At 33.0% G+C, this 25,810-nt stretch overlaps 16 protein-coding genes across 16 annotated transcripts, besides 4 other annotated features; 6 read left to right on the top strand and 10 right to left on the bottom strand.

The window, feature by feature from the left end:
- Nucleotides 1–378: 378 nt before the first annotated feature.
- On the bottom strand, nt 379–2,515 carry TA21095 (actin-related protein, putative; the record flags this gene model as incomplete). Its single annotated transcript, XM_949286.1, has 7 exons — nt 379–423; nt 532–711; nt 798–970; nt 1,035–1,380; nt 1,443–1,574; nt 1,637–1,683; nt 1,711–2,515. The coding sequence occupies 7 exons, from the start codon at nt 2,513–2,515 to the stop codon at nt 379–381; spliced, it is 1,728 nt and encodes a 575-aa protein (XP_954379.1).
- A 161-nt stretch (nt 2,516–2,676) lies between these two features.
- TA21090 (uncharacterized protein) lies at nt 2,677–3,351 on the top strand (the record flags this gene model as incomplete). Its single annotated transcript, XM_949285.1, has 4 exons — nt 2,677–2,709; nt 2,800–2,838; nt 2,939–3,175; nt 3,217–3,351. The coding sequence occupies 4 exons, from the start codon at nt 2,677–2,679 to the stop codon at nt 3,349–3,351; spliced, it is 444 nt and encodes a 147-aa protein (XP_954378.1).
- A 56-nt stretch (nt 3,352–3,407) lies between these two features.
- Nucleotides 3,408–6,103, bottom strand: TA21085 (uncharacterized protein; the record flags this gene model as incomplete). The annotated part of the gene is made up of 4 exons (XM_949284.1): nt 3,408–4,256; nt 4,327–4,557; nt 4,625–5,752; nt 5,837–6,103. The coding sequence occupies 4 exons, from the start codon at nt 6,101–6,103 to the stop codon at nt 3,408–3,410; spliced, it is 2,475 nt and encodes an 824-aa protein (XP_954377.1).
- Nucleotides 6,104–7,303: 1,200 nt separating this feature from the next.
- TA21080 (Map2 kinase, putative) lies at nt 7,304–9,232 on the top strand (the record flags this gene model as incomplete). Its single annotated transcript, XM_949283.1, has 1 exon — nt 7,304–9,232. One exon carries the CDS (start codon nt 7,304–7,306, stop codon nt 9,230–9,232), a length of 1,929 nt encoding a protein of 642 aa, XP_954376.1.
- An 88-nt stretch (nt 9,233–9,320) lies between these two features.
- TA21075 (uncharacterized protein) lies at nt 9,321–10,771 on the bottom strand (the record flags this gene model as incomplete). The annotated part of the gene is made up of 7 exons (XM_949282.1): nt 9,321–9,705; nt 9,746–9,842; nt 9,914–10,028; nt 10,061–10,229; nt 10,295–10,363; nt 10,395–10,487; nt 10,524–10,771. 7 exons carry the CDS (start codon nt 10,769–10,771, stop codon nt 9,321–9,323), a joined length of 1,176 nt encoding a protein of 391 aa, XP_954375.1.
- A 398-nt stretch (nt 10,772–11,169) lies between these two features.
- Nucleotides 11,170–13,107, bottom strand: TA21070 (uncharacterized protein; the record flags this gene model as incomplete). Its single annotated transcript, XM_949281.1, has 10 exons — nt 11,170–11,292; nt 11,351–11,674; nt 11,706–11,788; nt 11,818–11,882; nt 11,925–11,972; nt 12,013–12,260; nt 12,300–12,397; nt 12,468–12,554; nt 12,585–12,717; nt 12,748–13,107. The coding sequence occupies 10 exons, from the start codon at nt 13,105–13,107 to the stop codon at nt 11,170–11,172; spliced, it is 1,569 nt and encodes a 522-aa protein (XP_954374.1).
- Nucleotides 13,108–13,441: 334 nt separating this feature from the next.
- TA21065 (gmp reductase, putative) lies at nt 13,442–14,434 on the top strand (the record flags this gene model as incomplete). Its single annotated transcript, XM_949280.1, has 1 exon — nt 13,442–14,434. One exon carries the CDS (start codon nt 13,442–13,444, stop codon nt 14,432–14,434), a length of 993 nt encoding a protein of 330 aa, XP_954373.1.
- A 348-nt stretch (nt 14,435–14,782) lies between these two features.
- Nucleotides 14,783–15,112, bottom strand: TA21060 (uncharacterized protein; the record flags this gene model as incomplete). Its single annotated transcript, XM_949279.1, has 3 exons — nt 14,783–14,982; nt 15,015–15,063; nt 15,104–15,112. The coding sequence occupies 3 exons, from the start codon at nt 15,110–15,112 to the stop codon at nt 14,783–14,785; spliced, it is 258 nt and encodes an 85-aa protein (XP_954372.1).
- Nucleotides 15,113–15,185: 73 nt separating this feature from the next.
- Nucleotides 15,186–16,597, top strand: TA21055 (proliferation-associated protein 2g4, putative; the record flags this gene model as incomplete). The annotated part of the gene is made up of 5 exons (XM_949278.1): nt 15,186–15,342; nt 15,419–15,510; nt 15,542–15,651; nt 15,715–16,510; nt 16,544–16,597. 5 exons carry the CDS (start codon nt 15,186–15,188, stop codon nt 16,595–16,597), a joined length of 1,209 nt encoding a protein of 402 aa, XP_954371.1.
- Nucleotides 16,439–16,507: a sequence feature (1 probable transmembrane helix predicted for TA21055 by TMHMM2.0 at aa 362-384).
- Nucleotides 16,598–16,985: 388 nt separating the features above from the next.
- Nucleotides 16,986–18,020, top strand: TA21050 (uncharacterized protein; the record flags this gene model as incomplete). The annotated part of the gene is made up of 2 exons (XM_949277.1): nt 16,986–17,042; nt 17,187–18,020. The coding sequence occupies 2 exons, from the start codon at nt 16,986–16,988 to the stop codon at nt 18,018–18,020; spliced, it is 891 nt and encodes a 296-aa protein (XP_954370.1).
- Nucleotides 17,541–17,609: a sequence feature (1 probable transmembrane helix predicted for TA21050 by TMHMM2.0 at aa 138-160).
- Nucleotides 18,021–18,681: 661 nt separating the features above from the next.
- Nucleotides 18,682–18,732: a sequence feature (Signal peptide predicted for TA21045 by SignalP 2.0 HMM (Signal peptide probability 1.000, signal anchor probability 0.000) with cleavage site probability 0.962 between residues 17 and 18).
- Nucleotides 18,682–19,287, top strand: TA21045 (uncharacterized protein; the record flags this gene model as incomplete). Its single annotated transcript, XM_949276.1, has 1 exon — nt 18,682–19,287. One exon carries the CDS (start codon nt 18,682–18,684, stop codon nt 19,285–19,287), a length of 606 nt encoding a protein of 201 aa, XP_954369.1.
- Nucleotides 19,288–19,435: 148 nt separating this feature from the next.
- TA21040 (uncharacterized protein) lies at nt 19,436–20,243 on the bottom strand (the record flags this gene model as incomplete). Its single annotated transcript, XM_949275.1, has 3 exons — nt 19,436–19,610; nt 19,662–19,815; nt 19,874–20,243. The coding sequence occupies 3 exons, from the start codon at nt 20,241–20,243 to the stop codon at nt 19,436–19,438; spliced, it is 699 nt and encodes a 232-aa protein (XP_954368.1).
- Nucleotides 20,199–20,243: a sequence feature (Signal peptide predicted for TA21040 by SignalP 2.0 HMM (Signal peptide probability 0.614, signal anchor probability 0.002) with cleavage site probability 0.277 between residues 15 and 16).
- Nucleotides 20,244–20,291: 48 nt separating this feature from the next.
- On the bottom strand, nt 20,292–21,010 carry TA21035 (uncharacterized protein; the record flags this gene model as incomplete). The annotated part of the gene is made up of 4 exons (XM_949274.1): nt 20,292–20,434; nt 20,464–20,513; nt 20,653–20,869; nt 20,929–21,010. The coding sequence occupies 4 exons, from the start codon at nt 21,008–21,010 to the stop codon at nt 20,292–20,294; spliced, it is 492 nt and encodes a 163-aa protein (XP_954367.1).
- Nucleotides 21,011–21,116: 106 nt separating this feature from the next.
- Nucleotides 21,117–22,307, bottom strand: TA21030 (ribosomal protein l13, putative; the record flags this gene model as incomplete). The annotated part of the gene is made up of 7 exons (XM_949273.1): nt 21,117–21,180; nt 21,237–21,434; nt 21,495–21,553; nt 21,620–21,684; nt 21,724–21,892; nt 21,976–22,108; nt 22,222–22,307. The coding sequence occupies 7 exons, from the start codon at nt 22,305–22,307 to the stop codon at nt 21,117–21,119; spliced, it is 774 nt and encodes a 257-aa protein (XP_954366.1).
- An 82-nt stretch (nt 22,308–22,389) lies between these two features.
- Nucleotides 22,390–24,109, bottom strand: TA21025 (uncharacterized protein; the record flags this gene model as incomplete). Its single annotated transcript, XM_949272.1, has 11 exons — nt 22,390–22,470; nt 22,538–22,657; nt 22,709–22,751; nt 22,784–22,891; nt 22,935–23,049; nt 23,082–23,381; nt 23,430–23,504; nt 23,534–23,654; nt 23,713–23,793; nt 23,859–23,951; nt 23,984–24,109. The coding sequence occupies 11 exons, from the start codon at nt 24,107–24,109 to the stop codon at nt 22,390–22,392; spliced, it is 1,263 nt and encodes a 420-aa protein (XP_954365.1).
- Nucleotides 24,110–24,252: 143 nt separating this feature from the next.
- Nucleotides 24,253–25,609, bottom strand: TA21020 (uncharacterized protein; the record flags this gene model as incomplete). Its single annotated transcript, XM_949271.1, has 8 exons — nt 24,253–24,312; nt 24,363–24,592; nt 24,627–24,756; nt 24,788–24,885; nt 24,969–25,027; nt 25,060–25,249; nt 25,280–25,420; nt 25,480–25,609. The coding sequence occupies 8 exons, from the start codon at nt 25,607–25,609 to the stop codon at nt 24,253–24,255; spliced, it is 1,038 nt and encodes a 345-aa protein (XP_954364.1).
- Between the last annotated feature and the right edge of the window lie 201 nt (nt 25,610–25,810).

Raw genomic sequence — 25,810 nt, 5'->3', positions numbered from 1 at the left:
ACCGATTAGACCGTCTTAGTGTGTCACCTGAATACGAAGATACTCAAATCGAAGCAGTGGATGTATAGAAACCAGAAGAATGAGGGAATATATAAAGTATTAAAATTATCGAAGGATATCTTTGTGGTTTCGTGCATCTTTAATTAGGTATTCATTTCAAAAAATTCAAATATTAAACTAGGGGTTAAGTCTCAAAATGGAAATTTTAATCTCGAAAGGTAAAACCAAAACTTAAATTATCGAAAGGAAAGGTTAAATTATTAGAACGAATGTTTAGAATATAAAATATTAAAGTAATAAAAATTAAAGATAAAAGATTTACAAAAGAACGGTTAGGGGGTGGAATGTTTCAATTATTCTTCACTTAGATTCCTTAAATTATCTTGGGTAACTGAATCCATTTTGTTCCATTTTTAGCAAATTCTACGGAATCTATAATAGATTCTATTCTCATAAATCCCATGGTACATTTTAAAATAGATGTGTGTTGTGTAACACAAATGTTAAAATTTTAAATTGTGGTCAGAGAACAAAATCATTTCCCCGCTTCGGTTGTTCTTTGATTTTAATAACGCTTGCTCCGTTTTCGAAATATTCTGACCTCGTGATTGCATTTGATAGAAACATGGAGTCGTTATTCGTCCACATCCTCGCACCGTAGAATGACGCCAACATCGGATCATCTGTCGAATATATTCTTATATCCCACTCCTACATGTTAATATATGTTCTGTTTCTTGTTTGTAATTACAAATCTATCCAATACATAATTTTCTAAAAGATGTGTAGTTAGTAACCTGTGGTATCATAGGCCTGAGGTCTTTATAGAATCTTTTTATGAATCCAGGGAACTTTGTGGTTCCTCCGCAAATGAAGATATTACTGGCGAGAAGCGGCTGTACTATCGGTGGACACAAAGATATACTTCTGTATGCCAGCTCCACAATCCCACAGTCATTAAGCTTGATATCTACATAATTAATTGTTTAATTTTAAATATTGAGTTGTTAATATATTTTATTTGCATAACATACCTTGAGGGTTAAATATAATTTCAGGAACACTGAATCGCTCTGCAAATAATTCTACAAATTGAGTTTCATCCACATCTCTTTCATACTCCTCCGCATTGATGTCGTTCATTTCTCCTAAACTATCCTTTACTTCATCAGTGTCATCATCGTTAGTGGCATCATGAGTGATAGAACTGTGAGTGTTAGAGACTCTATTAGTTTCTGAAAGTGCATTTGTAGGTTCCAGCTGTTTGATGTCACTGATTTCCCCGGAAACAAGCGCCTTGATCAAGTCTTCGTTATTTTCGTTTAATAATGGAGGGGTCGTTTTGCGATAATTTGTAAAATGCTTAGACATAAGAGTTTTCTAAAAACATTTCATTACTATGCTACTAAATATCAAACTATCTATTCTGAATCAACTGGTACCGATTTCGATGTATAAATTGGTAGAATGTACTGGTGTGCAAGCAAATGTGTTCCGTACAGTTTTATTAGTCTCTTGGCAGCCTTTAACTCAAGGTCAAAATCCAATGATACATAGCATGATTCCTCTTTCATCTATAAAACAATATTTCCATTAACATTTAGAATATATTTAAATAGTTATTGGTAAACAGTACGTGTTGGACTACAAGCTCGTTGAATTCTAAATTGACTGATCTCATAGCTGCAATATTTTTGAGGTAAGAGTTACATTGTGAACCGCCTGAATTAGTTCTAAGTGAGGCATTCTGGATTGGTATCCCGTTAACAAATGGCACTGAATGAGTTGAGCCAAATCCACAGTCAACCACCAAGCAGCCCGTTAAATTCATTTCTTTAGAACTGTTTCTTTGATCTAATTCTTTCCTGCCACTATGTGAGTTAATGGGACTATAACGAGAAGTTGATATTGTAGAATCTGGATATGAATACAAAACAGGATCACTTTTAGCTCTTGAAGGGGTATAGTTTTGATAAAAGTATGAGCTAGCTGTCTGCGATGACAAAAAACATGCTAGTGGGAAACCAAAATCTTCAAATATGATTTCAGCTGAAAGTTGCCTTGATTGTGCTGGACACAAATTAGCCTCAGTTAGGCAGATTGATGATGACTCAGGGATCACTGAGAGGTAATTTCCTGGGAAAATAATCCCATCCTTCTTTGTAAGATGTGATCTTCCTATATACTTATCCCATACCATTCTTTGTCTATCAGGGTCGCAAACCAGGCTGTTAATTTGAGGTCTGTTACAGAAATACTCAATCAGTGTGTAACATGAATCTGAGATGAAACTTGAGGATTCCGATGTTGAATGGCTTTCTGATCGATCCTTTTGGTCTGCAATAGCTGAAGAGTGAGATTCTGTGTAATGTGAGCTGGCCTTCTTCTTCGGCTGTCCTACACAGTTTGGGATAACATGTGGCGGCTTTTTATTGCCTGCCATTCCGATTTTTACGTATCCTGAGCCATTTTCCAAGACTACTCTTGGAAGTGTTGCATAGGCTGAGGAGTCCATTTTTACATTTTCCTATTTTACATTTAAATTATTAAACAATGATTCTATAGGCATTATTTTACAGATTGTCCACATGTTATTATTATACATACTAGATTAAACTAAAAGGAATTAATTAGAAATTGATTTTATGTGTGGAATTTAAAACAATAAATTATGGAATGCTATCATTGTCGTATTTCATTTGTTGTGGTGTATTAAATAACATAAATATTATTATATTTTATATAAATTTTATTATGTCCTATTTCATTTCACCTGTTGCTCGGGAAACTATCACTAAGCTTCAATACTTACTTCAAAACACTCTATACACCTATGCCGTACCTCTTCTCCTTCCTTATATCATTTACACATTTTCCCTATATTTAATATTTATTTAAACTATTAATTACAAAATATAGTTGATTTAAAGTTCTTTAGGAAATTATATCAACTCTAGACCAAGAGTTTTCCAAAGAACTAAACGACGAGTTGTCGAATCTGGGTATGAAATCTCAAGTTAGTGACCCTGACTCTAACGCTACGCCCGATAAGAACTTGGATTCCAAAATTAATAATATGGACGACTTTATTGAAGAACGAGTTGAAAGACTTTATGTTCTGGATGAGCAAATTCAATCTCACATTGATTTACTACCTGATTCTTCTATTACTCGTGTATGTTTTATCACTCATTCCGTTGTAAATTTTAATTTTAGGACGAAATAAACTCCACAATTTCTGCTCTTGACAGCGAGTGTGAGAAAAGCGCCAACGAACTTGGACGCTTATTCACAGAGTACGATAAGATTTACAATAAATTAAAGGACACAATCAACCTAAACTATTCCTAAATACCAACTATGAATATAGATACCTTTTTATATCAAACACACATATATATTTCTTTTTATATAATATTATTTACAAGCTGGTTGATTATCTGGTTTGGGGTTGGAATTTGACTCGACTCGACTAAATTTAACAAATTTATCCTCCTGATCCTTGCCTTTTCGTACTGTACAATACTTTTATTCTTTATACTATCTTTATTAATTTTACTGCCTGTGCTGGACATTAGTGCGTTGATGAACTCATTTAGGTAATTGAAATTGACTTTGTTTAACTTCTTAAATGAGTAATGAGTGCCATATTTGTCTTGTTGGTCAACAACCATCCACTTTGAATCACGTTTACATATCTTTAACAATTCAATGTTGTGGCCAATGAAAATCAGTAGACAGTATAGGGGTGCTGTGTATTCTGGTTTAACAAGTTTTACTCGTGATCCTTCAGATACGTATTTTTGATAAATCATCTCTTTATTACTGTAAACTTGCAAATTGAGTTTAGTATCAAGGCACTTACTAACTACAAAAAGCAAATTATCTTTAGGCCTATATATCACTTTACGTATGGTGAGTTCAGACTCCAATTTTAAAAACTCCTCCCTAGAGTTAGTCCTGATGTTTAAAATATCGACTCCATTGTTCTTATATACAATTAGATTCTCATTGTTGATTTTTTTGATGCCTTCGAAATCAGTCTTTATCGTCTTTATCAGCTTCACGCCGTTTGAGTCGTTTTTAAAAATTGAGAGCAAATTGCTGATTGTCGCTATTATTATATTATTAGTAACTTTCAGGCCATGGATGGGCAACTCTTTGTATGTTATCACTTGGCTTATTACCCAATAGCCTTCACTTATTCTCGTGTACACATTCAGATTTCCATCAAGTGAGGATGAAATAAATTGACCCTAAATTGACTCAGTTAACATAAGTAACTTTGTGTATAAATAATGTAAATTATGATAAATAATCACTTACGTTTGAATTTAGTTGCTTAATTGAAGTCACTGAGTCCTGGTGTATATCATTAATCGTGTTATTGAGTACATAATTTTGGTTATTAATGTCCAACACTGGGTTTTTACTTGTGGTCAGGTTATTTTTACATACAGTTTGATTTACGAAGAACTGCAACAATAGTTTAAATGTTTTATTACTGAGCAGTTGTCTCTTTAGTGCCACCAAAACATAGTTAAATGAGATGCAAATCTAAAAAATTATTTATTGAGTAAAAATGGTGTAAATAACTGTTTAAATCACTAAATTAAAACATTACATTTGTAACTTTATAGTTGAGTCCGAAACTTTGATCTTGTCTTGACACGTAATTCACTCTGTTAATATTAGCTGTTGAGACCTGCTTATCATCATAATAATCATAAACTTGGATGGTTTTATCGTTTACTGCACAGATCTTGTGGTTATCTATTAACTTCAAAATACAGTTCTGGCTCGTGTTAATGAGTGATGTGATTGACTTCACAACGATCAGTGAGAGTGGGTCTACAATCAGGACAGTATTGTCCTGCAAGGTTACGGCTATATGTTCCTGGGAACAACTAATGTGGAATATCGGCCCTCCAAGGTTAGTTACAAACTTCCGCTCGTTTATCTTCAAGTCCCAAACTACCAACACTGCCTCTTCACCTCCCGATAAAAGCTTGTCTTTATAGAAACAGAGCGAGTTTACGTTATGTGAGTGCCAGTGGTATAATGATATAGAAACCTTTTTATATACCATTTTATTGCCAACATTATTGTGATACATATTTGATAACTTTTTAAAGTTAATTACACTTTCTGTGAAGGATAACATATTCGCTGTTCCTGAGCCATTTGTATAATCTATCACTATAATCTGTCCTATCAGATCACCCAAAATCACACTGCCTTTGTTCATTGTTATTGAATTTATTACGTTGCTATGTTCGTAAAAGTGGCATTTTCCAGAACCGTTTTCAAACAGCAGAAAACACTTCCTGTATGTAATTATCACCCTCGAAAAATCATTATTTGATGCAAACAAATCTACATTATTACTTTCTATCTTTAATAATTCAGTTTTTTCGTGGTAGCTTTTACTACCAACGTAAGTTAGTTTGTAATTTTGCCTATTGCTTTGAACCTTTTCATTAGAAAATACCAGCATTTCATAATTTGGTTTAACATGAAGCAGTTTAACATGGTTTTTTCTATTTATTATTAAGCACAATAGATTTCCATTTTTGGCATTAACTTCGAATGTTAGTAGCTTTCTACACTTAACTTTCAATTTAAACAAAACTGGCAAAACTGAATCTTCGATCTTTTGGGGGATATTATAGCACAGTATTGTGCCGTCTGATGATGAGCACAGTAAAAACTCGTAGATTTCCTCGTAAGTAAACGACTTACAGCCGATCAACTGTATAATTATTAATACTTCATCTGGTAATAAATAAACGACAATATATAAAGAATTCTAAAATACAATGAGTTTAAAACTTACCAAATCTGGGTTATTATGTGTTTGGGACACTTTGTTACAGTTTATTGCGTTGTATAGAATACATTTTTGGTTATTAATAACACATATAATGGAATTTTTAAGGAAAACTGGCCTTTCGCCAACAATATAACCTCCAGAGGAGGTTGGAATATTATTAAAAGGAGTGTAATCTGAATAGTTATGATCTAATGTTACATCTTTTGATAAATCAACGTAATTTGTTGAATTTAATTTTTCATTGGATTCTATGGTACAATCTGATCCCATTACTCTTAATATAAATAATTAAGATTGATTAGGATATACTAAAACAACTTGGATCGATTATCATATATTGCGATAAATTAATATTAATCAAATATTATAAATAATACACAAATGAGTGTTATCATTTTCAGGGTGTAGTAGTTGGGTTAAATAATATAAAGATTCCGAATATTAATTATTTGAATATTAATTATAAATTTCAAAAATATAAATAAAATTCCTTTATTAATATAAATTGATATTAGAAAGTTTATTAAGAATATATAATGTTAAAAATTGCCTTAATGATACTATAAATCAACTAGTTTTTCATTTAATTAGATTATTATCACATATGAACTGAGTTATCCTATTTCAATATTTTAAATAATTATCATAGTCTTAGGAATCTTCCCATATTTAAATTGAGAATATAACTTATTTAAACACAATGTTTGAATTTTCCTTAAATTTCTATATTTTCCTCAGTTTTTCATGTTCAGTTGGTATGGAAGGAATTGTTAATTAAAATTTTATTGTTCTAGGCAGTAGCACTTCTTTGCAGTAGACACATGGATGAACGAGTGTGGCATGCGGAAATCCTTAACTCAACTTCGATTTGATTCAACCACATTTCAAGCTCATTTTAATTTATTATATAAAGAATCCGAATGTTTTCGATTCGGAAAATTTTCATTTGTAGAATATAACATATATTATATAGAATCGATTACATGCTCTAAATGTGTATATCATAATTTCAAAGCAACCAATTAAATCCAAATTCTTTAGTATTATTTGCTATTACTGAACTCCTTATTAATTTGTAAACTAGATTTTCATCGAATTTCCTGAATAATTCGAAAGAATATAATATTGATGATTTGAGTTTGAGCAATTTGATATTTTGTCTATTCTACTTGTTTTTCTACTCCAAACGCTATCATTGTTGATATTCAAACTGTACAATATTTTTGGCTGAAATGTGTAAGCAAATGGTTATATTTGAGCTGTATGATATCTTTAATGGAAATGTAAATTAAATTTGCCTCTTAAAACTCTTTAGAAATGATTAAAAGGGTTGAAATAATAAATGTTTTATTGTAGAAAATATATTATTTGAGCGTTGTATTTAATTAAAATAGCACTATATACAACCAATATAGAAACTTCAAATAGTCCAACTAACTGAGTAAATAGAAGTATAAACAACATAAAAGTATGAGATCGGATAAGGTTATAAAGAAGGGAGTTCATGACTTTGATAGGCATGACTCGAGGGAAACCCATTCGCATGATAGAGTACACTCTAGTCTGGTTTCAAAATCCAAAACAAAGAATTTGGAAACTGACAACTTTGTGTTTAAGAACTATGTGACAAAGCAGTCTCTTTTGCAAAGTAGGATGAGTTCAGTTGAAACTGATGTTCCATCAACACAATACAGAAGCCTAATTTCTGCACGTAAACCACAGCCCAATTTAAACAACTACAACCAACCAGAAAATTCTCTTTCTGCCCACAATTCATCACATGTAACTAATTTCACCAATAACCATTCCAACTATAATAGTGTTAACACTAACTATAATCAGAACTATAACACCAATTACAGTTCCAACCTCAACAATAATTATAGTGGTAGCAATGACAAAGTTTTAGAATCATCTGCTACTTTAAAAGGGAACTATAGCACTGGAACTGGTGCAAAATACAGACCATTAAAGTCTACAACTCTTAAAAAGGAAAGGCCGACAATTAAGCCTCCCCAAAGTGATATAAAGTGGGAACTTGGGGAAAGGTATAAGTTTGTGGATATGGTTGGCTCAGGGTCCTATGGTCATGTTTGCAGAGCTTATGACTCACAACTTAATAAGTTCGTGGCCATTAAGAGGATACATAAGGTGTTTGATGACCTGATTGATTGCAAGAGAATATTGAGGGAAATTGCAATTTTGAATAGGCTGGACCACCCTAATGTAGTTAAGATTTTGGATATACTAGTCCCTGATAATTTGGAGACATTTGATGTTTTGTACGTAGTTCTTGAAATCGCAGCTTCTGATATTAAGCAATTGGTAAGGTCACCTGCCTTTTTGAATGAAAACCACATTAGGCTTCTGGTTTTTAACTTACTCTCTGGAGTTCATTACCTTCACTCTGTTGGGATATACCACAGGGACTTAAAACCTGCTAATTGTCTTATTAACAGAGATTGTAGTGTAAAAATCTGTGATTTTGGACTTGCTAGGACAACTACCTTCCCCGAGGAGTTCATGGAATCAGGCTCTTATTCTGGAAGGGAGGCTGATGTTTCATATACCAGCAGACCCGTTGAAAGTATTAGCACTAGCTATTCAACTTCGAGATCTTTACCTGATTACGCCTATTGTCTTGGTTCTTCTGATAGATTTAGTTCAGACACTGCATCTGGAAACGTTTCAGTTAATCATTTCACCAGCATAGCTACTTCAAAAGGTCCAATGAGGCAGGTTTATAGGAGGCAGCTTACTGGGCATGTTGTAACAAGGTGGTACAGGGCACCAGAGTTGATTCTACTTCAGGAAAATTACTCTTTTGCAGTTGACATTTGGTCGGTTGGTTGTATTTTTGCCGAACTTTTGAATATGATGAAGGTGAACGTTAGTGATCCTTGTGATAGATCTCCTCTGTTTCCTGGAAGTTCTTGCTTCCCACTCTCACCCGACAACAAGAATGCTAATCCAAGGACCACACGTGAAAATGACCAGCTGAACCTTATTTTTAATGTGCTTGGCACTCCATCTGAGGAGGACATTAACTGCATACAGAAAGCTGACGTTCGTCGATATGTGAAATTTTTTGCCAAACGTGGTTTCCAGGACTTGAGGACTAAGTTCAAGGGTGCTTCTTTAGAATCTATTGATTTACTTAAAAAGATGCTGACTTTTAATCCTGAAAAGCGAATCTCTGTCTTCGAAGCTCTTAATCATCCTTACTTTAAATCAATTAGTAAACCTAGGAGCAACTTTGATTCAATTCCCAAGGTAACTCTTCCTTTTAATGATTGGGTTAACATGTCTGAAAGTCAGTTGAGATATTCATTTTTACGTGAAATTCAAAGATATCACAAGGATTTTAAGATTCCCGTAAAGATCATATATCGCTCATGATATCGCATTTATAAAACTAATATACTTTATCATATATACATGTATTAATTATACAACTGGCAGTGTATCATGTAATTTGTATAATATATTATTCAGAAGGTGAATAGGATTCAAGTTGGTGATCTGCTATTAATCTGTACTGGTGTATCTCCTTTCGGCTGAAGGATGATAGTTGGTAGAAGGCAACCTTTAGAAACTCGTCGTGTTGCAATACACTTTTACTCATTTTCTTGCAGTATAGAAGCAGGTCACGATCTGAATCCAGTGAGAGTATCTTTTGCTCGTTCAGCTTAAACAATGAAAATGCTACCCTAAACAGAACCTTGTCTCCTTCGAGAAATAGTGAATCCCACACTCTGAATACTGTGTTGGTCTGAAAATAATTCAGTACTCCCCCACTTACCGGTAATGATATAGCGAATAAACATAAAAACCACTCAGCGCAAATCCACATTAGATCAATGTTATTCCTCCTATTATAAGTTATTCTCCTTCAATAGTTAATTTAATTACCTCAAGTGATTATATAATCTTTTCATCCTCTTTTTTAGTATAAACTCCAACACCATCACGTCTCTCTTCAAATCCAGCATTCCATCTTTGTAATATCCTAAACAACAATTTACATAAATGTAATGATAATAGTTATGGATATTATATATGTAATATCTGTCAGTATACCTGTAAGGTCAAATCCTTTTTCGTGTATTCTACTATTTACAATTTGGACTAGGGACCAAAAGGCCTCTTCTTCATTCATAAATATCAGCAATGTTGCAGTTAAATAGTTTAAGCTCTGATATCGGAAATTAAAATACTTAAAAGTACCTGACAATAACTTATTGATGGCATATAGTTGGCAAATGCACACAGAACATTTCTCAACATAATTGTTCCAAAGGAGTTGACTTTGTAGTCTCTGTGATGGGGGAAAGTTCTGTTAATGTCCATATCTATCTGGTCTGATATTTCCTTTGAGAGTGATGTGTTCACCATTCTATATCAATAATTATTTCTGAATCCAAAGAGTATTACTGTATTATCTATTATTTAAAATTTAACTTTTGATATAGTCCTGGGTTAGAGTTTTCCAAAGTATCTGCTCCTAACAATTTCCTCCACAAAAGTGATCTAAAACAATAATTTTACTCAATATTAATACCTTAAATGATCTGGTATTCCCTTTCTAACCATTATTTTAAAATCATCTGATGTAACATCATAAAACTGATCATTTATTGGTACAGCTTCCCATCTAAACAGACATTTATATCAATTAATATTGCAATACCTTTTAAGTCTGCGTTCCTTTTTCACTTCAAACTCTTTTTCGTATGCTTCGATTCCTGAAGCAAACTGATTGTCGTCCAGTGCGAATCCGTATGTATCATATTTTGACTTGAGTGGGCCAAAATTATCCTCGTTAAAATTGATGTTAAGTGAACTTCTGTTTTTTATCCTCTTTGAGAGGTTAAACAGGTGATAACTTGCTCTTTTAAATAATGGCTTCTTCGGTTTTTCGAACAGATGATAATCCATTATAGTTTTATTGAATTTTTAAGAGTTTGTTAAACTGTAAAATTACACTGAGGTTGTTGAAACAGATTCAATTGTTTATGTTACAAATCGGATGCATATTTTAAGTATTTTTTAAGAAGGTATTGTTAGAAATGAAAATTCTTTGGTAAGCGATGAAATAATATTACAGAAATGACAAATTTTGAATCCATTTAAAAATGCTTTGAGATTAAGGATTAGTGTTCAAAATATCCCCAATATTTAAAATAATTATATTAAAATATATATAATTTAAAATCCGCAGTATTAATAATTTTAAAACTCGGTGGATTCTAACACTCCAAATACATCGCTGCATTAACCATCTATACAACATATATTGTTTTATATAAACTTTAAAAAATATTAAAACAGTTCTGTTATTTTATCTTGTATTTTTCAAGGGTTAAAATGATCATAATGAGAGATATGCAGTCGATCCTTGTCTCCGTAGTTCCACCAAATATATGGAAGGCTCCATCCAGAATATTTGGCATCGTATTCTCTATTATAATAATATTTCCATTATTTCTATGTTATTATACGTATAGTCTAATTTACTATAGTCTTATAGTTAGTTGAGTACCTTCTATCTTTTAGTGTGTAATATCTTGCCATCCTAAGGAATGCAAATCTTGTTCTTTTACATTTCATTCTTCCCCATTGGTAATAGTTTATTACTGAAACCTTGTATCCAAACGCCTTTATCAGTTTTGTCAACAGTTTACTGTTCGCCGTCATGTTAAAAGTTGTCGCGTAGAACCTGTGATATGAATTACACAGCCAGACCAAGTTCTGGTCCGACTCCAAAATATCCAGCAAAACTCCGTTTTTATACACATTAGTTTCACATCTTATTCTCATCCTCCTCAGGTGTTCTGACACCTAAAACTCAATTTTTATTTATTTAATTTACTTTGTCTGTGAATATTGAACTCTTAAACCTCTTAGTCTCATTATACTTTAACAGTATTTCCATTAACTTTGCCTTATCAGTTTCTAAAGGATATTGTAGGTTGAATAACTACCTGGAAGCGAATTGTATAAATCTTTATGTAAACATTTGATGTAAGATAAAACCACTGTAAAGGTCCTGAAATCAATTTTCCAAATACTTCAGAAACTAAAAAAGTACCTAAGGGAGTTTAAGCTTAAGTTTTCGTAATTTCCCAGTCTTGATATTCTATAAATCATTTAATTTAAAGGTTTACATGATAACATACCTGGATAGTGCCGATAGAACAATTTGTAAATCGTTAACTGTTGGTGTTTCAAGTAATAGGTTAGAGTAAGCTACTGTGATTAAACTTTCAAAATTTAAATTTGGATCGAAATTGTGGATTTTTTCACCTTTCTTAACAAACTTTGACTCAAGTTTTCTTTTTACATCGGGGGAAAGAAACTCCAGGTTGGCCAGGCTTGAGTATAAAGATACTGCTGAGCTGGGCTCCAATTCAGTCAAATCTTGTTCCTAATAATACATATAATCAAAATTAAATATTTATATTACCAATAATCTTTTATGAATGGATTTAACTATCTCAGGCTCGTTATATCTCTGAATAGAAAAGGATAGAAGTAACAAGACAACATCATCCCAGCCAAATTCTATCAAAATCATGCATATTTATAATATTATTGTAAAATATAAACTACTATTATCATATAATAAAAATACTTTCTATGAGCTTTGAATATTGTTTTGAAATCGTGAGAAATAACGGATCATACAAAATCTTCAGTTTATTATATATTTTACAAATCTCTATAAATAAATATTAGAGAATAAAAATACCAAGAACTTTTATCTTATGTTGTAACAACTCGGTTTCAGTTGAGTTTTCGAGTAATTTACAGAGTAATTTGTTCAAATTAACTGAGAGGGGTGAAATCAAGTCCAACTCAGATATGCTAAGCTTATCGCACAGCTAAAAAATTATCGTTAATAAATTAGGAACCTTTAAAATTGTCAAATATGAGTCAATATCAAGTTTTTTTTCTTTAGATAAATTGTATTTATTATCAGTAAGGTTGTCAGTTTTTTGTGTGCTTTCATCAGATTTTTCAAGGGAGAATATTTGACTTAAAACTTTAGTATCGTAATTTGAGGCGATAAAACTCCTCAATATGTTTGTAATACTTGTGGAATCCACTGTGGAACTGGGAGTTTCTGAAACATTCTCCTTGACTTCTTGGTAGAATCTAACATTGGAGGTGTGTATGGAAGATCTCGCCGGATTCCTACAATTAGGGTGGGGAATCCTGCCAATTTTAATTGCAAAACGATCAATAACAACTTTTCTCAGATTTATTAACATTTAAAATAATAATATTTCAGGTACACAACACTATAATAACTAACAATATCAGGTTAATTATAAATACGTTATAGTACTATAAGGAACTAAATATGTTGTATTTAATGAGATATAAAAATAATAGTATATAATAGAATGCATAGTGTATATATTGGTAAAATGATGTTGTACCATTTTAGAAGCTAATTTAGAAGTTGACTTTCAAAAGTCAAATTTTAATATATATATTCAATAAATTAGTGAAGTTAGTGGAAGTTGAAAATATAACCGATAATTTCGTGACCTGATTTAATTTCGTTATATGGGGAACAATAGTTGATGGAAAAACAGTTGAATGAATAAGTTGTCATTTGCAAATAACAATATGTACGATACTTATGATTTTGACAATGTCATGTTACTTCCTCGAGAATGTATAGTGATGACTCGAGCAGATTGCGACGTTTCCGCCAAGCTGGGGAATTTTACCTTCAAGATTCCATTAATGGCGTCTAATATGCCCTCCATAATGAACGAAACAATAGCAGTTGAACTTGCGAAGAGGAATTACTTCTACGTGATGCACAGGTATGGGACTAACAATTTGGAATTCTCACGTAAAATGCGAAGTTTGGGTCTCTTTGTCTCAATTTCTGTTGGTGTTAAGGAGGAGTCTTACGACGTGGTTACCGAACTGAAGGAAAACAATGAAGTCCCTGATTTTATCACCATTGACATTTCCCATGGCCACAACCAGAGGGTTAAGGGTATGATTGACCACATACGTTCTTGTTTTGGCAACAAAACGTTTATCATTGCCGGGAACGTTACAACCCCTGAGGGTATTAGGGATATGGAAAGCTGGGGAGCGAACGCCATTAAGGTAGGCCTGGGTCCTGGCCATGCTTGCACAACCTCTCCCAGGACCGGGTTCGGGTCCAGGGGTTGGCAACTTTCTGCTGTGGCTCGATGTGCCAAAGTGGCTACTAAGGCTGTAATTATCTGCGATGGAGGTGCGTCAAATTCAGGCGACATTGCTAAGGCCATCAACATGGGAGCCGACTGGATAATGTCCGGATTCCTTTTCTCAGGCACCTTGGAAAGCCCTGGCGAAATCGTCGTTAGGGACGGAGTAAGATGCAAGTCTTACTACGGCAGTTCAAGTTTAGTTGCTAAGAAGGTAAACCACAGAATTGAGGGCACGGAGATTTTCGTTCCTTGCGAAATTTCACTCTTCGATAGACTCAGGGAAATCGAGGAGGACTTGCAATCCTCAGTTTCATTTGCAGGCGGCAACAAACTCACTGATATAAGAAATGCTGAGCATGTTTTCATAAACTGTCAATAATACCCAAGATATCGTCAACTTCTCACTCAATATACCATAATGGCATCATCATATCTAATGGATAGTGTATCCATTAAGATTTGATGCACATAATGCATAAATTTTAATGAGAATAGTTCTTACCTCCTGTTTAATTTATTAATAATAGATACTACTTTGTTATCTTATTCTTGGATTATTGGGATCTTTATATTCTGTGTTATATATAATGTTATTATAAATAAACTATTGTGTTAAACAGTAGAAGATGTCTCAGGTAAATAGTATGTGTACAAATTTTAGTCAGAAAATGTGTAAATTAGATTGGAAGGCCATATCGAAACACCGAGAATACTAAAGAAAAAATTTTTAATCAAATAAGTAAGTAAAAAATGTTTTAAAGAATTTAAAATATATATATGATTCGAAATTGAATAGAAATTGGGTAGAATCAGTTAATACAGGTGTTATCATATCTTCGCTTGGTGTGGTGTAGGGTGTGGATTCTGACTTCTTATCTATAATATCATTGATCTGTTTTAGCCACTTTTTAATCAAATTTAATGTACCTAGAGATTAAATTTAATTCAGATAATTTTACTGTATCCGGCTGATTTTTTGACTTTTAAACTATTATCACGGATCATACTCTAAATTAACAAAAATTCAATTTGTTTGTTTGATTCTAACCATTTCCATTAGAATCTAACTTATTTCCACAAAATTCAGTAAATTGTTTAAATAAAGAAGTGTTTTAATTGTTTATTTAAAGATGTCGACTGAATCAGTTGAGGCCGAGCTTAACAATAATCACGAATCACATTTGGACGAAAATGATTTATCCAACTCCGACATTGTCACCAAATATCGCACTGCCTCAAATGTAGCTAACACTGCTTTAAAAAATGTACTAGCAGCCGTTAAGCCAGGTTTGACTACCCTCCCAGTTATATACACCTTATATATTATATACATTGGCCTAATCTTTCATTTATAATTGATTAGGAGTGTCTGTGAAATCTTTGTGCCAGATAGGAGATTCCACGATGCTGGAGGAGACCAACAAGTTGTACAATAAGAAGGAAAACGGTAGAAAGGTACGTTAAATAGTGTACTAATATTGAACAGGTTGATAAAGGCGTGGCATTCCCCACTTGTGTTTCAGTTAATGAGTTAATTGACTACTTTTCACCAATGGACGACTCGCTAACAGTCAAGGAGGGTGATGTTGTTAAAGTGTAAGTTCATTTTATAGATATATAAAACCTAATTGGTTGTACAATGGTTTAATAATGCTGTAGTACTTTGGGGTGTCATATTGATGGTTATGTTGGAATGGTGTCGCATACCATGTTTGTGGGCGAATCAGTGAAGGGAAGGAGCGCAGATGTTCTTAAGGCGGCATGGTTGTGTTGTGAGGCAGCACTCCGGAAGCTTAAGAGCGGTGTTTCAAGCCATGAAGTGTCAAAGGTTATAGAAAAAGTAGCCTCTGAGTTTAACTGCACTCCCCTTATCGGTTTTTACAGCCATGAACTTAAGAGGCATGTGATAGAAGGAGTGAGGTACTTTTCAGGAAGCACTAAGCTCGAGGATAAGACTGAACCCATAACATTTGGGACTAAGGAAGCATATTCTTTGAACGTAGTGTTAACTACAGGAGACCATAAGCCTAAAACTACTGAACTACCCACTACTGTGTATAGAACTGACGTCCAGAACAGATATACACTCAAAACCTCTCTGGGAAGGTCCTTTATGTCCCAAGTCAACTCCAAGTTCCCTGTGTTCCCCTTCCACCTCAAGTCCTTCGAGGACGAAAGGGCACTCAAGGTTGGCCTTCAGGAGTCACTCAGACACAACCTCCTAAAGCCATACTTTGTAACCTCAGTTAAACCAGGAGATGTCGTGGCTCATTTCAGGTTCACAGTACTCTTACTTCCAACTGGAACCAAGAAAATTTCTGGACTTCCATTCGAACAACTCGAAAAGTGTAACTCAGAACTCTCTGTCAAAGATCAAGAACTACTGACTCTACTCTCAGTATCTTATTACTACCATATTATTGTTATATTATTACCATATTATAATTATATTATTGTTATATTGGTATTAAAATGATTGTTATTATAGGCTCCGGTGAATCCTAAGAAGAAAAAGGCAACAAAGGAGGAGGAATCATCTTGATTCACTTTAACGACTTAGTCTAGATTTGTAATATTGTTATTCTACTAACATTACATTCTATTAATATTAATGCCTTAAATTATTAGAGTAACAATAAAAAGAGAGTAAAGTTTATGAAATTGGGTGTTTATGGTTTGTAATGCGAATTATTGAAAGCTTGTAGGGTGCTGATGTGTAAGTGCCAAGTGTCGGAATGTAAGTGAAACCAAAATGTTACTCACCTTCGAATTATTAAATGTGTGTTTTTTGTGTTTTCTGTCAGTCATTTACCTGGTACAAAGCTAGAATTTTTTAGAAAAACTGAATTATAAATGAAAATTACGTAATTCTGGACTCAACTAATTTAAACATTTACACATTTATCCCAAATCGATAAATGTTATTCTAAATGAGTATAAACAACTCTAGGTCTGGAATTAATAACCAAACTCATCAAATTGCACATGTAACTAATTTTATCCATTTTTAATTAACATTAATGATTATTTTTATTTAATTAGCACATGTTTTATTTAATTAAATCGATAATATTATCATAACAGTATCTTAATGACATTTATGTTAATGTGTAAGATAATGGTAATATTAGGGAAGGAGTGTAAGGCTAGGTGACCGAAGTGAGGGAGTAACAAATAGGAGAATGGTGACTCAGGTTATTGAAATGAATACCAGAAGTTATTCTTCAGACAGGGTGAATTTTGAATCAGGGGATACTACTCACACCTCAGTTGAGCCGGTTGAACTTAACAGTAACCGAACAACCTTATCTCCAAGAAGTTATGACCCTGAAAATAACTCAGCGACTCTAAGGGATTCAGACTTCACACAACAGGTCAACATGCACCGTGTAAACCAGTTACAATCTGGAAGCAGAGTTCAAAACTGTATGGTTTGGAGTAAACTGGGAATAAATAAGACTAGAGCCTATGGAAAATTGTTCAGGATTCTTGTCTTACTTCTACTGTTTATACTCATAGGCACCGCTACATATTGGCTACTAGTGTTGGTAGTGGAGTTAACGGATAAAACTCTGTCACACAGTTTGATTATTTCCAGCAAACCCTCCAAAAATTACAATCCAAAGAATAGTTTGAACGGAGTGAATAATCAGGCTGAGTTGAACCCCGTTGAGTTAATGAACGTTATTGAGGAACTGAGGAAGGAAATCCAAAAGTTGAAGGAAGTATCATACAAGAATTCACTGGCTATAAATGGATTATCCAAAGGTGAGTACAAGGTACCGGGTGTTGACGAGAACCTGGAATCAGCAAAGCGTAGCAAGTTCGGAAAGGGCTCAGCTGTAGTTAACCTAAACTCTAACGGACACAGACAAGATATGAAATTTGCCAAGATAAGAGATGAAGATTCAGAGTTCGTTCCTGGGATTATAGAATATCAAGCAAACATAACACAACAATCTTGAAACCCTTCATAATCTATTTTTTCAATGTACTATTTTTTGTATATAATTTTGTGTTTTAATATTTTAATTGGTAAAATGTAGTTAATTTATAAAATTAAGGATTTTGTGACATTATAAATGCCCTCCGATTTCGGTGGCTTTGATCTCATCCGGTCGGAGTCATTTTTGAAGTTATACAAGGGTATCTGATTAATTATGTATAATATGTAGAATTGATTACTAAAAATGAGCTGAGGATCTTGAAATAGGAGTTTTGGTAAAACGACAAGACTACTCAACACACCTCAGGTAAATAAGGGTAAAACGCACTCCAGTATATGCTCTAAAATCAATTTTGAAACTGACTCGTTTTTATTCCAGTTCAACTAACACTAGCTCAATTAAGACCTGGTGATTTAGACCTGATACCATACACATTCTATCTAATATATAGAATAGCTAACTATATATTCATATATTGAGTCCAGATATTTGTCCATTCTAGACATCCATAGAATACTGGATTAGCTCCTTTTCAATACAATATTATGTATATGCTCTAATAATTGCCAGTGGGGGAAATATGGTGTACCCCATCTCTAAGGGAATATGACCTAGACTCTATTACTATAATCACTTTGTTACTAGAGCTAACAACTTAAGACAACTAGATTATTAAGAGATGAAGTTCGTTATATTAGCTTTACTTGCTTTGGCATCTGGTCTTCATGCCGCAAAATTAGACCTCAAAGACTTAGGCTTTGTCCTTTTTGGAAACCATGGTGATGGTACTAAAACATCTGTTGCTGCTGGCAAATGCCCACTTGGAACTCTTCCAGCCACTGTATTCCTTCACAAGACCTTTAAGAAGGGTGATCATTTCTTTACATGGGTTAGACCAGTACATGCTAAGGTTGATGAGTTAGTATGTGGATCACATGCTGTATGGAAAGCTGCTGCTGGTGAAGTACTTCTTGACTTGCACTTTGTAGGTAACAAGGATTCTGAGAAGTTTGTCCACTTGGAACTTTTCCACCCAGCTGTAGGTTCACACCACTTATTCCTTAAATTTGCTGCTGGTACCGCTCCCGGTGATGGTGTTGTTCTTGGTATGGCAGCCTTTGTAGTTGGTGTTCATGGATTAGTCGCTGGACTTCCTGAACTTGTTGGACTTCCTGCTCATCCATTCGTCCATGCTTTGGCTGCTCATGCTCATCATGTTGCTCACGTTGCTGCTGGTGCTAAGGATGGTCTTGCTGCACATGGTGGTGCTCTTCTTGTTGCCTAATTTAATTAAGTTTTAATAAATCGTTTGGTATTAAACAAATGGGACTTTGTTTAATACTTTGTAACCAAATAAATTTAGTCCTATACCATCAAATATATATCTACATATATTAGTCATGTATAATATATTAAGTATATTAGATTGGATATTAAAGTTTGTTGGTGAATGACAAAATTGATAGTACAATTAGAAGAGCCTCCTCCGTTCTTATGGTTCTTGATTTCTGCTGATTACAAAAGTTGAAATATTTGTCAAATTTATTTTCAGGTTCTTCCATTACATGCTCCAAACCCAATACTGGGCCAAAGTGTATTAACATATTTCTAATAACAATATGCATTCATAAATATTTAAGTATGTGTAATAGAAAATACTTGAATTTTGGAAGTTTGGTGTTTAAAGAGTATAATTCTCCACGTTCGCAGGTACCAATTTTAAGGTCATAATTGCCAGATTCATTAAATGGACAACCTTTTAATGACTCAGCCACACTTTTGCACTCCCTAACTACATATCCCCAATACAATCCTAAACTCAGTATTAAACTCATCTACTAGTGAATGAATATATTTTGTTGAAAGTTTACCTGCAACTTTAAGAGGTTCTTCAGGATGTACCAGATTTGCAGAAAGTGGGCCTGTCTCATTTTGACTTAGAGATTTTCCCTGTTTAAAGTTTCTACGACACTTAGCAATAGATTCATCGTCTAGACGAATAGTGACTCTTTGATACACATCGTACTCTTCGTCTGTCATGTAATCAATCCCATAAAACTCTTGTAAATCCTCCTTATTGTGGATCTTAACACTTGAAAATACACCACAATCAGCATACAAAGTTTTATGACTGCTATCTTTCCTTATTAGTCTAACAACACCCTCCCTAAAAAATATACACTGTGGGTAGAAGATACCTGTATGGGAGCCACTCAGTAGAACGGAGATGGTGAGGGGCATTAATAGGGTTTTGTAACCCAGCGTATTTTAAAGCTAAAATACAATTAATTAAATAAATGAATTTATATAAATGTGTAAATGTATAGAAATACCGTTATCCATGGGAAATAAAAACTTTCTTAGGTATTGAGGTGTTTCCAAATACCTCAAATTTAGAGAAAAATATTCCATCCATTTTGAACTCTTATCATCTAACAATTGTAATAGTGTGTAACTGTACCTGTATCATTGTATAGAACAACTTCATTGACTCCATAAATTGTAAGTGTCCTTGCAATGTTGCCTATCACATATGCTCTCAATTCATCCGACTATACAAACATATATCATTATATATGTGGCGATGTTATAGTTTATTTTGAGTACTACTAACTTGTATATTTTCCATTAGTGAAACTGGAAGTGCTACTGAAACTGTATAATCTCTTGGTTTTCCAAGGAAAGGTATCCTCTAAGTGATGAATTAATGGAATAATAAGCAGATACCTGAGGAATCTCCTTTAATAACCGAACATAGTTCAAATTATCCTTATTATTATCCTTTTTAGTTATTTTATTTTCCTTTAAAACTTTTTTGTGTGTAGTATTATCTAAATTCTTTTCCGATATTTCAACATGTAAAGCTCCTAAAAACATGTTAATCAATAAAATCACTTCAAATTAATGAATATAGTGTAAAAGTTACTTTTATTCTTCTTGTGTTTCTTTTCAGGCTTAGATGTGTTTGTTTTGACGTTTATAAAGGTAGAATCCTGCTCATCATCCATATTCTTAACAATTAAACTAAATTACACATAAATATTAAAAATGTTAATGTAACAAAATTAAAATATAAAATTTATTTAATATTATATATGGTAAAAGTTAAATGAATTATTCAATGATTCCCCAATTTTTAAATTTGAAACTAGGATTTGGTGAAAAACAAGCCCAGCAACTTCGAAAATTAATGCGATGAATTATGGAGGAAATGTGTAGGATCAAACTGGATACAATGTGTAACAGGATTGGACCGTAGATAGTGAAGTATCAGGACCTCCAACTTTAGTGGTTAACGGTCCACCATTCATCTCATTGGGTTGAATATTACCAACTTGGCTGGAAAGGTGTTTCGTATGGGAAGGTGCTGATACCACTACTTGAGGTATTCCCCAATGAGGGTGTATTGCACCTCCATATATAAATAACCTCCTAAAATAAAGTGAATACAATTTTCTAATGTGTAGTATATATAATATGAAATGACAATACCTGTACCAAAATGGTCTTAGTTTATTCCTTGGCAACATCCTCTTGATAGCCAAATTTAACTATATAGATTATTAAAGCATTGTTTACATATAGAAAATCAATGTATTTAACTAGTTATTTCATACTATCATTCCGGGGTTATTTGCCATAATGGTCTTTGCGGTTATTATTTTGGGACCCTTTGGGTGTGCTATATCACATTAAACATAATTATTAGCCTCAAAAATACCTTTTCTGTCAAATTTGTACACTTTAGTATCCCAGGAATGCCCGTTCATTACAACGTTTATTGCGTTCACTATGATAACGTTATCCCCTGTGACTTTATTTGGCTGATAAGTGGGAAGGTGTTTCCCTTGCAGTATTACCGATACATGAGATGCGATACTTCCAACAGTCTATGTTCCAAATTACTTAACTATATAAAATAAACTTATCTATATAAAATATTATTAACTACTGTAAATGACTGGTCTTATACTTTATTTGCGGCGTCAATGATGTGCCAATTCCCTGCTGTTGTGTCCATGTGTGTGATTGCCCCTAAGCTTTGGTGAGGTGTTGCCAGGGGTGACACAGTCGGAAGATTCTTTTTCAGAAAAGGTCGAGAAACCCTTAAAATATTAATCAAACAATTAAAAATAAATGAACTAGTTATACAAGTGAATTAATAGATTTAAATTAGTGTTATTGAAGAATCTGTGTAAAAACTGGAATTATAACCTACCATTGGACTTTTGAAAATGGATTCACAGTTCCCTCATGAAATGAAGACCTAAGTGACCTTGCTAATAAAAATTTTGATATGAACATTGCATAATACAGGCAAATTTATAAATATTATTAGATTATTTAACACCACTGATCACACATATAGTGTTATTAGGTTAAAAAATTATAATTTAAGGTATTTAACTCCATTTGTAATATCATAACATCCTTTAGAATTTGTTACTGCATTCTTCCTTCTAACTTCCTACAAAAATTTATTAATGGTTGGAATGGTTTTGTACTACTATAACAATTAATAGGTATAGAAATACTTTTAGGATTTGTTTATTGTTTCTTTTAACTTCTTGTATGAGTGCTTTTGTTCTCTTTACTGCTAACTTTCTCTCACGCTTCTCTTCTAAACTTTCCCCTTTTACTCTAGTTGTATTAACCTATTATCAATATTATATACCAATAGTGTTGAATAACTGTTGTAAAAATACTTCTGGGAGCTGTATTGTATCGATATCCAACTTCTTATTTGTGCTAAAAATTGGTGAATTAAAACATTAATATACCTATTATCCTTTAATGGAGTTGGATTGGGAACCTTAATTTTCCTTGAGAGTATCATCTTTGGGTGATTTGTAGAGTTTGAGTATGTTGTCAAAACAGTCTCAACATCCCTAATATCATCGTTACATAATAATATAAATAGAATCATTATACCAGTGGTCAGATTCAGAGGATTCATATTCATATTCATCGTCGAAATCAGATTCACTAGATATCTCATTAAAGTGTTCATCATTCTCCAGAATTTCGTATATTTTATCCTTTGGGACTAAATATATTTAAATTCAAAAAAGTAAATACTTATAGGGTCAAGAATTGTCATTTTGTCCTTATCTAAGGCGTTGTAGTGGTTTAAATCCTTCAAATATCCTCTTTCCAATGGATTTTCAATCATATCATCAGAAATTTCTTCGTTATCCTCTATTATATCATGGTTGTTAATATTATCTAGGATTGATGTAGGTATCATTGGAGTATAATTTCCCCAGAGTAAATCATCTTCATCTAGATCTTCTTCACAGCCAATTGCTTGTGATACGAAATCGTCGTCGATTGCTTCAAGTTCATTATCACTTTCCAATGCCTCAAGAACTTCACCCACTACGCAATTAAATAATTCAGTTAACTAGAGCAGTAGTGTAAATATACCTTCTGGATCGAGTTTCCCTTCTACACTATCGTTTAAATCTGGGAAATCGGCTGAGATTTCAACATATGGATCATCTAAACATTTTTATGGTTAAAATAGATACCGTTAGTATGTTTTGGTGCTGGAATAAAATACTTCGGGTTAATAGTTGCAAGGTGTTGTTCATAATCATACCCGTCTTTGGGAAAGTAACAGTCGCCTTCGAGGTCATCCTCAGGTACTTTCTAAGCCATAATATAGTCATATTATAATTTTATGTTGAGTAATTATTTAACAACAAACTTGTTTAGTCTGTTTTTTGGTCGGTTTATCGAACTTTTTAAATGTATCAAGATTTCCGTAAATGTTCTTTATTAAAAGTTGCTAAAACATCCAAATGTCAGTGGAAGATAACAAATGTTTTTAAATAAAATTAGAAACAACTTTACCTTTTGTGTTTTATTTAAATTATCATGGATTCCGAAATCATGAGGGTCTAAATTCTTCAGAAGATCCTTTGGAACCTGGGATGGGTTACGGTTCTATCAATTTATTAAGAATCTTTATAAAATACCTTCCAAATATCATTTTGGCTCTCTTTTAGAACTAATGTTCTCTGCCATGGCAGTTTATCTGATCTGTTATCCGCATTTGATGCGGAAACTAACTGGAATGTAACAGACTTTTTTTCCTTAACCATATATTTTTAAATTTTCATAAAAATTTAATAAAAGTATACTTTACAAATTAAAATTACTAAAATTCAAATAATTAAAATTCAAATAAACTAAAGAATTCCTTATAAATTCAAACACTACAAATAATACATAAAATAGTTAAAAATTAATCTACAAAATTTTCTAGTGATTTTAAATCGTCAAACTGGTCAAGATACTCCCTCATCTAAAAATTATTAAAGTGTATTATAACAGGAAATGAATACTAAAAAATACGTTTTGAATGAAAAGGTAGATGGAATCAGTCCATATATCTCTACTTCTTTCAACAGTTTTGAAGATTATATCACGAGGTCCGTCCTTGGTGTGATATTTGACGTAAAATGATGAGTAATCGGTAGGGTGTTTGAGTATCGTGCTTATGCTTAGTATGTATATTGAACCTTGGGGATTTCTTTTAGCTCTGCATTCAGGTTTACAGCTCCAATAACTCCAATACCACTTTCCTATAAAAAATTATATAAGAATTTCTTGAATTACCGTCTTTCAGGTAAGTTTTATAGTAACGCATTTGTGATACATAATCTTCCTTTGCGATTAAATGTCCCTCCAATGCGTATGATAATAACGCCAACTTCTCAGCCAGTAGCATTATTTGGGGGTTTGTTGCCTAAACTCATACTTAGTGATTTTAAATATACGTTAATTTTAACTTCAATGTCTGACTCATTGTAGTCATTTATGCACATATAAGCCTGCTGCAACACTATATTGTCAATAACATTAAGCCCATCTGATACTAAACCGACATTAGAATCTTATATACCTTAGATTATAAATGAATACATAATAATAAATATTGTGAAATATTTTTTTTGTAACCTTTGTAAAATGAAAGTTTTATTCGTTCCTTTTTATAAGGATCGTCATTCAGTGAGTACCTAATATGGAATATACATAATTAAAACTTTACCATTTATCCTTGGGGAATTTAGCCTCTATAATATCCCGGTCAATGTTAAGGGCAATGTCAGCTACACAAGTGTTTCCAACCAAGCTTTTCCTGTAAACTTTGAGGCGAAGCTCATTGTCGCACATCCTAATCTTAACCAGGGCTCTACACTGCAAATTCGACAAGATCCTATCCCGGGATAACGGAATCGCTAAACATATTAAACATTATTTAGTGTTACCTCCTGCAGTCACTTTAGTATCTCCAACCTCAAACTCAATAACTGAATGCTTCTTTACAAAGTCGGCATCAATGTCAGTTATATTAATGAGGAGATTAAACTCTCTGTGGTTGTGTATCCCAGTGTAATAACAGAAAGTAGCTAAACAATTTATATAGTGTATAAATAAATAATGTAAAAATAATGTAAATTTGTGGAACCTATTGGTTCGTAGTCTGAGGGAGTGGGTATAGCTTTGTAAACCCTTCGTCCACATTCCATGAAACACAATTCTGCGCTTCTGGAACAGGCGTTTCGCAATGCCCTTGCGATCAAACCTTTAGTTAGCATTTTATTTCACCAGATATTAACTTGTACAGACTAAAAATTCCATCCTCCTCAAAACTAAAATTACAACTGATTTTACTAATAATTTAGAATAATCAACTTTTTTAAGTTTGATTAAATTTTTTAAAAAATCAACTAAATTTACAAATTTTGTTAATGTGGGACAGTGTGTATTAATATTTTGATTTACAAACCATCTACACA

The sequence above is a fragment of the Theileria annulata genome, chromosome 1, assembly GCF_000003225.4.
Source record: "Theileria annulata chromosome 1, complete sequence, *** SEQUENCING IN PROGRESS ***".
NCBI classification, from domain to species: Eukaryota; Apicomplexa; class Aconoidasida; order Piroplasmida; family Theileriidae; genus Theileria; species Theileria annulata.
This window is presented reverse-complemented; position numbering and strand designations above follow the sequence as displayed.